A 14,340-nucleotide genomic window follows, 5' to 3' on the forward strand; every position below is an offset into this window, starting at 1 on the left:
AGAGTTTGAAAGCTGTCTTAAACTGGTTTACCGATATAGCTAGTGAGAAGCTCAGGATCAACTTCCCTTCCAAATTGGAAGTTCCTGAAGCTGTGGAGTGAGAGTTATGATTGCAACTAATAGTCCTCAATTAACCAGATCAGACTTTTGAATAATGGTTAATTATAACTAATAATTTAATCTAAAAGAGGTAATATGTTTGTGGATAAATGAAAAAAACTGAAATATTATTTTCTCATCATAATATAATAATAAAATAATAATAATAAATAATAATAATAATAATAATAATAAATAATAATAATAATAAAATAATAAAAGGAATATAAGATCACTGTAGAAAATTCAGTAAATAAAATGTATTTTAAAATCTATAAATGAAGAGAATAATTAGAATAAGAAAATACATCTCTCCTCCCTCCTAACATACTTGCATCTCCACCCATTTAAAAATAAATGTTTTTTAAAATGACTTCAAATAAAAACCTATTTATCTCTCTTTTTAGTGCTTATTCTCCATAATTCAAACTGGAAACAAACTCTTTCAAAAGCCTACGGTTATAAGAGCCCAGTTTCTTCCTCTAACCTAGTTGAGATACGAAGGTAACTATTATTCTACTTTTATGAGGCAGAAAGATTAGTTTTGACTTTTTCTTTAAGTCCTACTGTACCAGAGGAAACAAATATTTTTCTATCTCCCATGTCTATCCACAGTATCTGCTTGAATTACGAGACACATATTGCTTTGACCATCTTGCTTATGGAAAACTGACTCACAAAGTAGAGTTAGGAGACCTTGAAAGTAATTTTTTGTTTCATCTGTTTGTATATATCCATTGCCCTAAAATCTTTCTTTTTGGTAACAGCTTTATTGAGATACAATTCGCACATACATTCATCCATTAAAATGTATAATTTAATGGTTCTTAGTGTATTTAGAGTTGTGCAACCACCACAAGAGATTTTGGAACATTTTCACCACTTCAAAAAACCCCTGAATCCTTTAGCTATAACGGGCGCCATCTGCCATCTCCCCCAGCCCTAAGTAATCATTAATCTACTCCTGTGTCAAGAGATTTGCTATTCTGAATAATTCATATAAATGGAATCATATGTGGTCTTTCCCTAAAATTTTTAAATTTTTTCTTTTCTCTTTAAATTAGGCAAACTGAATTGTGGTCTCCTATATTTCATAATAGGGCAACAAAACTATCACAAATTCTGTTTAATTTTTCTGTTTCTATTTAATGTTTTCTGTTTAATTCATAGAGACATAAAGGTATGTTAATTAATATTACAGAGAATTATAAAAGTTACCTTATTTTTGAGACTGTTAGGCTATATATCTGAATATATTGTATGATCTCATCTAGAAGGCGATCAGTCATACTATCAAAATCAGCAAAAGTATCATTCTGAATAAAGGAAAACAGACATATATTATGCTTAATATGAATAATCAACAGGAAAAACAATATAAACATTATTTTTGATTTAGGTGTTGAAAATATGGTTAAGATGGGTGGTTTTGGAGAAGCTGGTGAATAATATTCATTATATGAAGTGAGCAAAAAGTGAAATTTCCAGGAAAAGAAAAAATTCAGTGTTCTTAATAATACTTGCTTCATTAGTTCTTTTGCCCAATACCCACATTTAACTTAAGGTTATTTATAATGGTTTAATTAATGAAATTTTTGCATAGAAATGTGAAATTCTAGAAATTCTGTGCATGTGAAGAGCTCATAAGCCAAATTATAAATCATTTCATTTCAATTTCGTTAGTATATGCATTAATGTGAAATTTCATACAAATCAGAAAAATTATTTCTATTAGTATAAGCATTTTGTAGTAAACAATTAGGTAGAAACTAGTACAAAAAATATTTGCTTCCATTGAAAACACTGTCATAATATTGTACCTGATTTCTCTCAGACATAAGAAAATCAATTCTTCCCCCAGGCAGTCCAAGTTCAATGTAAGTTTTCACTAATCGGAGATCTGCACTGTTACCTAGACAATAAAGAAAATGAAAAATTATGTCTGAAGGACAAGATAAAGTAAAATGTACAAAGTACATCATCATATATTTGAAGAGAAGTATATGATCTCTGCCAGTTTTGAACAGACAGTACAACCTGAAATAGAGTTCTCAATTTCCATGTCAAGGCTGATTTCAAGTAGCCATACAGTATCTTTCAACAATTTGCTTCTTAGGAATTTTGGTGACATTGATGTTTTTGCTTTCCCACCTGATGGTGTTTTTATTAATTGTTAGCTTTGGAGACTGCTGGCTGTGGTCACTGTGAATGACTTATGGAAGTACTCCTTCCATCATCACTACAGTTGATTATTTAAAAAACCTTGAATGCGTTTTTTTTTTTTTTTTAAGATTTATTTATTTATTTGAGAGAGCGAGGCAGCGGGGAAGAGGGGCAGGGACAGAGAAAGATGGAGAGAGTCTGAAGCAGACTCCACACTGAGTGTGGAGCCTGACACAGAGCTCCACCTTATGAACCTGAGATCACGGACCTGAGCCAAAGTCAAGTAAGATGCTTAACCAATTGTGCCATCCAGGCACCCTTTGAATGCATTTTAGATTCAGATTTAACCTGTTCACTTTTTTTTTTTTGATTTCTTATATATTTTATTGTGCTGAGACTTTAGTCATATTTCTGGGTCTCCTCTTTTTTAAAATAATTTTTAAATATTTTTAATATATTTTTAGCCCCAGGGGTGCAGGTCTGTGAATCACCAGGTTTACACACTTCATAGCACTCACCACAGCACACACCCCCCACCCTAATGTCCATAACCACACCACACTCTCCTGACCTCCCTCCCCCCAGCAACCCTCAGTTTGTTCTGTGAGATTAAGAGTCTCTTATGGTTTGTCTCCCTCCCAATCCCATCTTGTTTCATTTATTCTTTTCCTACCCCCCAAACCTCCCACATTGCATCTCCACTTCCTCATATCAGGGAGATCATATGATGGTTGGCTTTCTCCGACTGACTTATTTCGCTAAGCATAATACCCTCTAGTTCCATCCACGTTGTCGCAAATGGCAAGAATTCATTTCTTTTGATGGCTGCATAGTATTCCATTGTACATATATACAAACTTTTCTTTATCCATTCATCTGTTGATGGACATCTAGGTTCTTTCCATAGTTTGGTATTGTGGACACTGCTGCTATAAACATTCAGGTGTAAAGAAATGCAACTGATTTCTGTGCATTGATTTTATATCCTGACACTTTACTGAATTGCTGTACAAGTTCTAGCAGATTTGGAGTGGAGTCTTTTGGGTTTTCCCCATATAGTATCATATCATCTGCAAAGAGTGATATGATAGTTTGACTTCCTCTTTGCCGAATTGGATGCCTTTAATTTCCTTTTGTTGTCTGACTGCTGAGGCTAGAACTTCTAGTACTATGTTGAATAGCAGTGGTGATAATGGACATCCCTGCCGTGTTCCTGACCTTAGGAGAAAAGCTTTCAGCTTTTCTCCATCGAGAATATTTGTGGTGGGTTTTTCATAGATGGCTTTGATAATATTGAGGTATGTGCCCTCTATCCCTACACTTTGAAGAGTTTTGATCAGGAAGGGATGCTGTACTTTGTCAAATGCTTTTTCAGCATCTATTGAGAGTATCATATGGTTCTTGTTCTTTCTTTTATTAATGTGTTGTATCACATTGATTGATTTGTGGATATTGAACCAACCTTGCAGCCTTGGAATAAATCCCACTTGGTCGTGGTGAATAATCCTTTTAATGTACTGTCGGATCCTACTAGCTAGTAATTTGTTGAGAATTTTTGCATCTGTGTTCACCAAGGATATTGGTCTGTAATTCTCTTTTTTGATGGGATCCTTGTCTGGTTTTGGGATCAAGGTGATGTTGGCCTCATAAAATGAGTTTGGAAGTTTTCCTTCCATTTCTATTTTTTGGAACAGTTTCAGGAGCATAGGAATTAATTCTTCTTTAAATGTTTGGTAGAATTCCCCTGGGCCTGTTCATTTTCTTTTCATGGTTTTGTAATAATTGAATAGACAAAAAAAAAAAAATTCCAGGGGGGCACCTGGGTGGCTTAATTGGTTAAGCACCTGCCTTTGGCTCAGAAACATAATTCCATTTAAATAATTTAAAGGAGTTTAATTACTAACTTAAAAGATGTCTATAAATACTGAAAACATATTAGATATAACACATAAATTTAAAAATTATTATTTTTAAAAATTAGTTTAGTGGCTTTTTGTTTAATTCCTTTGGGTTTCATTAGGAATGTAAACATGTTATCAATTGCTGAGTTTCTACTTTACCCTTATAATATATATATAAATATAAAAATATATTTTCCACTGGCTGAGAATGTATATGCTTAATCACATTAATAAATCACATTAATAATCACATTGAATAAATCACATTAATAAATGCTATTTAAAACTTAGTTTGGGGCACCTGGGTGGCTCAGTGGGTTAAAGCCTCTGCCTTCAGCTCAGGTCATGGTCCCAGTGTCCTGGGATCGAGCCCCACATTGGGCTCTGTGCTCTGCGGGGAGCCTGCTTCCCCCTCTCTCTCTCTCTGTCTGCCTCTCTGCCTACTTGTGATCTCTGTCTGTCAAATAAATAAATAAAATCTTTAAAAAAAAAGAAAAACAACTTAGTTTAGGGCGCCTGGGTGGCTCAGTGGGTTAAAGCCTCTGCCTTCGGCTCAGGTCATGATCCCAGAGTCCTGGGATCGAGCCCCGCATAGGGCTCTCTGCTCAGCAGGGAGCCTGCTTCCTCCTCTCTCTCTCTGCCTGCCTCCCTGCCTGCTTGTGGTCTCTGTCTGTCAAATAAATAAATTAAAAAAAAATCTTAAAAAAAAACAAAAAAACAAAACAAAACAAAAAAAACTTAGTTTGGTGCTTAATTGTAAAAATCAGGAATGGACACCAAATTTTATCAATAGTTTCTTACTTGATTTGTTGATGTAGGTATATTTTATTAATAAATTTCCTCACATATATTTACCTTTGCATTCTGGGAATTAAATCCTAGTTGTTATAGTGACTTAATACATTGATTCAACTTGCTAGAGGTTTTTGGAGACCATTAAAAATTTTTTAATTTACTTATCTGTTTACTTGTTTCTGCAATATTGCTAGAGCATTATTAATTGTATTTATGTCAGATTGGCCAGCTATTCTTTGGGATGTGGGTGTGATATCTTTTCCAGATTTGGTAACAAAGTTAGGTTAACTTCAAAGAATAAAATGAGCTGCATTCCATAATTTTTCCTATTACTCTGGAACAATTTCTATAACAAATTATGTAACAATAAGTAACGTATTTCTTAAAAATTTCAAAGAAGAACGTGCCAGAGATTCTACTGGGCCAAGAAGTCTTTCTTGGGTGATAATCCTTTGAAAATTTCATTACTTGCAGGGGAAGAGGTTAGTATTGGAGACATTTTATTTCTTTTATTTTTTAAAGATTTTATTTATTTGAGAGAGAGAGAGAGCGCACAAGCAGGGGGGAGAAAGAGAAGAGGGCTCCCCTCTGAGCAGGGAGCCCAATATGGGCCAATCCCAGGGTCCTGGGATTATGACCTGAGCTGAAGGGAGATGCTTAACTAACTGAGGCACCCAGGCACCCTGAGATAATTTTATTTCTTGAGAGTCAAGTTCTTCTTCTTCTTTGTGTGTGTGTGTGTGTTATGTTAGTGACCATACAGTACATAATTAGTTTTTGATGTAGCTTTCCATGATTCATTGTTCGTGTTTAACACCCAGTGCTCCATGCAATATGTGCCCTCCTTAATACCCATCACCAGGCTCACCCAACCCCCCCACCCTCCTCCCTTCTAAAACCCATTTGTTCCTGGAGAGTCAAGTTCTTTTGTTAAAGAAAAATCTTCAGGGGTGCCTGAAGTGGCTCAGTCAGTTAAGTTTCTGCCGTTGGTCCAGGTCATGATCCCTGGGTGCTGGGATCAGGCCCTGCGTCAGGCTCCCTGCTCACAGAGAACCTTCTTCTCCTTCTCTTCCCTGCTCATACTTTCTCTCACTATCTCTCTCAAATAAATAAAATCTTTTAAAAAATTTAAAAAATCTTCAATTTCATAACAATTTACTAGCTTAGATCTGTGTTTAGTACTTTTATGTCCATAAAAATCTTTCTTCAATTTGTTCTTACAGAATTATATCATAATGTAGTAATAATATGCTAGTCTAGAGGTATTTGGCATTTTCTAGCATAGTTCCTAATCTAGAAAAAACAGTCTGTTGAATAACCAAAAGAGCTGCCACAAAACTAGAGCACTACAGCCCGGTATTCAGGATTTAAATTATACCCTAATAAATTAGTAAATCTTCAATTCTTAGTACTGATTTCTCTAGCTCATAAGGTTTAAAGCATCAGACTAAAAGGGCACCAGGCTGACTATCAGAGGAAGACAAAATGATTGCCATGAGGTGACTGCTGAGAAAACCAACAACAGAAGACAGAAAAACCCAAAGTTAAAAGAAATAAAATGCTAGTATATGGATGGATGTCAGTTCCAAGGAAAATTTACTTAAAAGGAAATATAACATTATACTTAGCAAAGTTAAGCATATTTTGTTTTAGAACGTATCTAAGATTTAATCAATTTAAAATATTTCCAGTCAAAGATTAAGTTAAACTAGATGAAAAGAAAATATATTGAGTTGCCATGGGTTTTATCCACAGACAGGACATACCATCTAAACCATGTACACAGACAATGAGATGCACTCCATCTTCAGAGCCATCCTCTTCTTCCATGCTAAAATAAGGGACGGAGGATGCCAGCAGAGGGACATCACTGTACATGAACCCAGGGAGTTGAAGTTGCTTCAATTCTTCTTTCGCCTGGAGGAAGCTGAAGCAAAATATTATAAGAGATACTCTTTACTAAGTTTTATATTCAGTTTTTAGAATGAAAAAGACAACACGCTGAATTTAGGGAACAGCAGAAGAGGTAATCTTTGGTTTTAAATTATTTGGTTTTAAAATAATGAAAATATGTGACACCACCTAAATGATTTAGAAACCAGAGAGTAATTTTCTTTGCTACTGTTAGTATATACTCTGATCAAATACAATCAATACTTCAAATCTGAAATCACTTGAAATAGTGTTTTAAACTTGAAATCAACTAAGAAAATATTAGGAGTGAAGCTACATTTCCTATAAAGTTTTATATTATATAGAAAAGCTGGGAGAAGTACTGGAAGGATGACAATCTGATGCTTATTCAGCAAACCTGAGCCTGTTTGCTGCTTTTTAATCTTACATAAATGGAAAGTAAGGAGCTAGTCTACCTAAAGTGTAACACTGAGAATGGTAGTTACGGTTCTTAGTAGATTATTTCTTTTTTTCCTCTAGAAATACCAATAGAAAGGAACAGAACCAGGAGGGGGATATGACTAAATATAATTGGTGGCATACACTCATTCTGAATGAGTAACAAGTCTAAGCAACTTGGGGTTGCAAATATAAAAAATTATTAACAATTTTAACACTGTATCATTTGAACTGATAAAAGTAAACCTCAAGGAAGCCGACGAATTCTACTGAACGGAGTAGGGTACTCTGGATGAAGACATAAATTATTTTTATCAATAACTCAGAAAAGTTTGAGGTAGCCAGCAGGTGGTATAACCTTCAGTCTTGTAGCATATTACAGTACTTTAATAGGCCATAATCACCTCATTGGTTTCACCAGCAGTGGGCACTATGAGATCTTAGTTATATATAGAAATCAGGATAATCTAGGAACTTGGAAAATCTATTATAGACATGCCTAGATCTTTCACTCCAGGGATTATAATTCCAATTGGAATAAGGTAGTAGAATACTTTGAGAACCAGTGCCATGCTAATAAACCTCTATCATCCTCAAAATTTTTCTGAGTATTTAACTGGTCCATGAAATATCAAGCCAGGAAACCACAGATTTAGCTGAGATAACCTGGGTCTGGTAGGTAGAGCAAGTTTCTACTAACTTATTATTCATTATCTAATATTGCCTCATGCACTTGTAGAACCTAACCCATCTGAGAGTTAATGGTGGAGAAATGAGGTACTGATGAAAATAAGAGTTTTAACCCCAGTTATTCCATACATCTAACATAACCACCGATGGAAAATTTGTATCAAAATGTCTAGCTTATAGGGCGCCTGGGTGGCTCAGTGGATTAAGCCGCTGCCTTTGGCTCAGGTCATGATCTCAGGGTCCTGGGATCGAGTCCCGCATCGGGCTCTCTGCTCAGCGGGGAGCCTGCTTCCCTCTCTCTCTCTGCCTGCCTCTCTGCCTACTTGTGATCTCTCTCTGTCAAATAAATAAATAAAATCTTTAAAAAAAAAATGTCTAGCTTATAGAACAAGACAATCAGATGGAGAACTTCAGGTCTATCAAAGAGCACACTGAATTCATTTCTCCATTTTTAGAAAAGTACTCAAAGAAGCACTTTTTGTATTACAGAAACCAGAAAACATGAAATAGATATGTTATCAGAAACATAGATACAAATACACAGATTTTCTATACATACATTTGGTAGCGCATGCTATGGTGCTCCATTACTTACGCTTGAATTTGAGGCTTTGGTGAATTCTCATACCAGGAAACTGATGAAGTGAAGTTGTTAGAAGTCCTGCATGGCTGTTTTGTAATGGCATCAAATTTACTTTTAGAAGAACACTTAACACTACAAGGAGATTCTCGTGGTGCAGATGGGAAGGACAAACAACCAGAAGTACAGACAGCGGGCATATTTACAACATCCTTCAGGTAGTCACTGTTTATTTTTTCAGAATTTATAAATCTTTCTTCTTCTAGTGCATCTCTGTTTGTATAGTGAGCATTTACTTTTTCATCCAAAGCTGAATAATCTGCTTCTTCATAATACCCATTTTGAACCATTTGTTGATCCTGCTCTTCCTCCTCATCCTCTTTACCCTGTTCCTGAAGAAGATTACTAATTTCTTTTTCAGAAATTTTCTTCTGAGGGCTAACTGAGTTGCTATAGCTAATCGCACATATGTCAGAAATCTCCGTACTGCTGTGAGAGCCAAAATAATTTTCCACAAGCCCTTGCTTTACCATATCAGGACTGGCTGAAAGAGGATCATTTGTACCCAGGTGAGTTTCATTTTTAACTGTTTGGGCTTCTGAATTTATTTCTTTGAGATTTAAGGTATCACCATTTTTTGTTTTCACAGTTTCCTCTTCTCTAACTTCTGTATTAGTAGAAACAGAACCTGAAACAGCACAAGGGGCACCTAAACAAACCAGTGTTGAATTTAACGTAATTGCTGTCCCTGAAGAGTTACTAGATTTATCAGGACTCTGGGAGTCTTTACACATAGTGTCCAAGTTAGGTTTGGAGCTGCAACTACTTTTCACATCACAGGAAGTATGCTCATCTGAAAAAACAAATTGCAAAGGGTCTTTAGTGCTTGAATTTAAGGAATGTATTGCTATAGTTTCATTGTCCAAATGCCCTGAAAATACAACACTCTGTTGTTGCAAAATAATACTTGATTTTTTACTAGTGTCACATTTTGGCAAGTCAACTGGTCCTAGATTTAACACAGTTTTGCTATCACTTAGGTGGCATTCAGGCACAACAGATTTCTTAGAATTTTCATCAGGTGACAGTTCATCATCAGAAGGCAGAGAGTTTATGGATGTCAAAGATGACTGTATTTCACTTAAAGCACTTGTACTCTCAGTACAATGACTTCCTAATGAAAATTTTACATTACAATCAGGTTTCATCAAAAGCTGAGGAAATAATCTTTCATTATTGTAAGGACCTTGTCCTTGCACAGTTTCAAATACTACATCAGGGTTTGGATGTGTTGCAAAAGAACTTGGTTCACTTTCAACACCTGAATCTGAAAATCTAGATGAGGCATACGTGGCATTAATATCTGGTAACTTAATTGTATCTCCACTTACTAAAACATGGTATTCTTTTGCAGAAGCAGGTTGGTTACTTCTTAACTTAGCTAATGAGTCTCCAATAGAACAGCACTTTGCTTCCTGCAAAGCTTCCTTTTCAAGTGTTATTTCTATAGATTTAGATTTACCATTAGATTCTAAGGACTCAAAGTTGGGGAGTTGTAAATTATCCACAAATAGTTCATCTGGTCGAAGCTCTGTCCAAGGTCCTATTTTAACAGTTATTTTCTCTCCACTGAAAGGATCCTTATCACAGGGCTTTACTTCAATTGTTCTAGCTCCTGAAGATGGGGTTGTTTGATGATCAGGGCAATCGTCTGATGAACTTCTGGATGCCACATTGTGTTCCACTTGTGAAATTTCACTATCATCCCGGGAGATATCAAGTTTACCTGAAATGGACAAATTTGCACAAAGATTTAGGCTGCCAGAGTTCAAAGGATCAAACAGGTCTGGTTGCATATTTTCAACATCTGGAGACTTTTGTTCAGTTCTCTCTGTATTTGTTGGCAAAAAGCTAGCTTCCTTTTGGCTTGTCTGTCTGACGTAGGTCTTTAGGTCAAAATTATATCCACATATTGTGGGATCCAGACCTTCCTTCTGACTATGTGAAGGATTGCCTTCAAAGCATTTAAAGAGATCATTTGATGCTGTATTTTTCAAACATTTGTAGCCTACTAAAACCACAGAATCCTTAGAGTTCTGTTTTATAATTTTTTTGGTGTTTTCAGGTTTCATTGTTTTCATGAGCTTAGTAACCTTAACCTTGGATTTATTTGATTCTTCATTCTTTCCTTTTAGAGATTTTGTTAGCTGCTTTTCACCTTCTGCATACCAAAAATTGGAGGCACCAGCAGGTCTGACTTTCAACTCTGGGCTAGAAAGTCCCGCTATAGAGCTTTCTTCAGTCTCATATTTATCCATTCTACTGGACTCTGATCTCTGAAGATTCTGTATTCCCATCCAGGGTGCATCTAAGTCTTTTATCCAAAGAAAAAAAGATTCAGGTTTAAAACAAGGTGTGAGAACTCAAATGATTAAGACTATATTTACTGACTACAACCTTCTAATATCCTCAAAGATAAATAAAATTGGAGGGGAAAAATGGCCCCACATTAGGGAACGGTTTTATATATATTAGGAAGAATATACAGCAAATGACACAGACTACTTACATATTTTAGATTATACTTACCTTCAATAACTGAATCTAAATACCTATCTTCAAAGATAATAGGTAATGAATGGAGATCTCCATCTAATTCACTACATTCAATAGGCAGAGGTGGGAGAGAACTGCAGAAGGAAGTATTTTTGATGGCGGTGCACATCTGCAGATGACTCTGAGCACTGAAAAATATTTATGTCAGACTATAATTTTAAAAAATTATGCTGAATTCTACTTTATAGACTCCACCCTCTCCTCTTCTTTCCCTGACCATTCCTATCCTCTTGCAGTCCTCAAGATATAACCTCCTTAGGAAAGAGCTCTTTGGTCAGAGATAAAAACAGGTACAATGAAAATTATGGTTCATTGACAATAAATAGTTGACTTATAAAATTATGGTTTGTTGATAAATTTCTATTATATTCTCTTATACTTTTTAATGTTATTTCAAAATGAGTTATTTATGCTTAATGTCTGAATTTACTAATTCGCTGGGAATAGCATATAAGAGAAATGTCAAAAGCTCCAACTGCCTACTAATGACTGATGATACTATTGGAAAAAATGCATTCCATTGCTACTGGTGTACTTAACGTATATTAGTGAATACCATTAACAGCTATTTAAAAAAGGTAGATAACTTTCTAATGCGTACTTTTTTTTTCTTTTTAAGATTTTATTTATTTATTTGACAGGGAGAGGCACAGCCAGAGAGGGAACAGAAGCAGGGGGAGTGGGAGAGGGAGAAGCAGGCTTCCCACCAAGCGGGGAGCCTAATGCAGGGCTCAGTCCCTGGGATTATGACGTGAGCTGAATGCAGACGCTTAATGACTGAGCCACCCAGGCACCCCTAATGCATAATACTTAAAAAAAAAAAAAAAAAAAAACACAACCAAACTTTTCTTATGGAAAATTTCAAACAAATTAAAAGAATTGTGTAATAAATCCCATCACTCAGCTTCAACAATTAACATTTTGCTTTTTTGCTTTATCTATACCAGTACTCACTGTCTATGCCCCATACTCTATTATTTCCAGTTTCTTGAGGTGAAATTCACATTCTTTGAAATATATAAATTTTAGCTCTATGAGTCTGACAAATGGATAAATGATACAGAATATTTCCATCTACTCAGAGTTCTCTCATGTTTTTCTAGTCAAATTCCCATCCCCAGTCAAAGACAACCACTGTTCTTTTTTTCATTCACCATAGTTTTGCCTGTGCCAGAACTTCATATAAATAGAATCATATATTTACTCTTTATGTCTGACTTCTTTTGCTGAGCATAACATTCTCAAAACATTCTTTAAAGCCAAAGAAAACCAGATCTAAACATACTCAGCAGGAAGGCATTTATTCTGGGTATTTTACTATAAATCATTTACATAACAAAAGGCAGTGCCAGTCAGATCACTGATGAAAATCTGTAATATATAATGATGAATGTAAGAGATTCTGACCTGTGAAAATAAAGATACAAGGCTGGAACCAGAGATGTATGGGACTACCAAGGTTCTAGTAAGTCTGATATGGGGGGGTGTGGACAAGAGGGCAATATGCTTCTTTATAAGTAGAGGTAATTCATAAAATTAAACCCAATTTGTTGAAATAGGGAATTTCTGATCTTTAAATTCTAATTTCTTCTATTATAAATCTCATATATTCTATGTGATAAATTCTGAGATAGGCATCTTACATAAAAGGAGGTGAAATCATTTGAACTATGGATCTGCTGTACTCACTGAAGTTCCTGGTATGCAATGGCAGCTTCTCTTGGATGTTCAAAACAAAAGAATGCTTCAGAAAATCTGCGTACCTGAAAAAATCCAAAAGGGAATATGAAAAACATGGTGCAATCAAAAGGTCAATTGATGGTAGGAAAAGAAACCGCTCTCCCTTAGACCTCGCATAACCACCCCTATAATCTCCCTCCTCAATGTTGCCTAAGTACTGTATTTTAGTATTTCATGAAATAAAAGAAACAATAAAATGTAAAGTGAGAAATTTAGGTTTACATTATGGATCCACGATTTATCCTCCTTGAAGACAAGGATTCAGTTTGTCTCATTGACCCTTATGTCTCAGTATAAAGAACAGTGCTCAGCACACTATCTCAGCACATGGTAAAAAATGGTAAGAATCAGCCAGCACTTACATCATGCTGTGTGCCAGGTATGCAAGTAGATGCCAACTGAACTGACTAACCAACCTACTGGCATTGTGACTCTGGGGCATTTCACCTCTGAAATTTGAAAATGAGCCTCAGATGACTCATTTTCAAATTACACCTGATACTTGTTCTACATTTGGGGTTACTATGAAGAATAAACAGGATAACGTCTGTGACAGCAATTTGTAGTCTGGTAAGTATATACAAATATAAGCTATTATAATTGCCATTATAACATTCATCATATTTTTCCTTAAAATAACCATATATGTGAATTGTCTTCACTCCTAATGTATAATGTTCTTTAGAGTATGAGCTATGTTTTGATGATCTTGGTTATCCCCCAAAACATTTACCTGGGTATATTACAGAAGCAAGTACTTGATAAGTACTGGTCAAATCTAGCTGAATATTTCTTTCATCATATTTGTATTGTGATCCTTTCATTTTTAATTATTCAAGGAAAGGCTGTCAGCTACTGGAGCAATATGAGGCAACATTAAGGACATGGAAAAGATGTTTTGCTTGGAAGGTGCAGGGAGGAGAGACAAATTATAATACATCCCAAGATTTTTTTTTTTTAAGATTTTATTTATTTATTTGACAGAGAGAGATCACAAGTAGGTAGAGAGGCAGGCAGAGAGAGAGGGGGAAGCAGGCTCCCCACTGAGCAGAGAGCCAGACTGCAGGGCTCGATCCCAGGACCCTGAGATCATGACCTGAGCCGAAGGCAGAGGCTTAACCCACTGAGCCACCCAGGCGCCCCAATACATCCCAAGATTATATTGCATCTAAGATTCTTCTCTAAAAGGGAATATGAATTAAGGTTCTTTCGTCTTAAACATAAAACTGGAGATATGTTTTATTTGACATCAAGATTTGGCCAATTAAATTTCTGACTTACTAAATAAACTTGCTTCCCTAAGCAGATGAGACTGGGTCTTTAGAGGAACAAGTCAGTGAGGGAGTTAAGGAGAGGATGATATGAGGCATCTATGAGAAGGATGCAATTTGTGTCTGTACTTTC

At 35.6% G+C, this 14,340-nt stretch overlaps 1 protein-coding gene across 8 annotated transcripts in view; it reads right to left on the bottom strand.

The window, feature by feature from the left end:
* Positions 1-14,340, bottom strand: part of FAM135A (family with sequence similarity 135 member A) — a 126,916-nt gene that overhangs the window by 19,804 nt on the left and 92,772 nt on the right. For 3 of the 8 annotated variants that reach the window (XM_047733286.1, XM_047733284.1, XM_047733285.1), the window contains 6 exons: positions 12,886-12,959; positions 11,170-11,324; positions 8,596-10,954; positions 6,725-6,885; positions 1,920-2,011; positions 1,318-1,415 (listed from right to left, as the gene is read on the bottom strand). In XM_047733286.1, coding sequence (XP_047589242.1) covers positions 1,318-1,415; positions 1,920-2,011; positions 6,725-6,885; positions 8,596-10,954; positions 11,170-11,324; positions 12,886-12,959 — 2,939 coding nt within the window. The remainder of the gene's footprint in view (positions 1-1,317; positions 1,416-1,919; positions 2,012-6,724; positions 6,886-8,595; positions 10,955-11,169; positions 11,325-12,885; positions 12,960-14,340) is intronic. The other 5 variants (XM_047733291.1, XM_047733290.1, XM_047733288.1 and 2 more) reach the window with 3 other exon arrangements.

This window comes from Lutra lutra, chromosome 6, assembly GCF_902655055.1.
Source record: "Lutra lutra chromosome 6, mLutLut1.2, whole genome shotgun sequence".
In the NCBI taxonomy this organism is placed as follows: domain Eukaryota; kingdom Metazoa; phylum Chordata; class Mammalia; order Carnivora; family Mustelidae; genus Lutra; species Lutra lutra.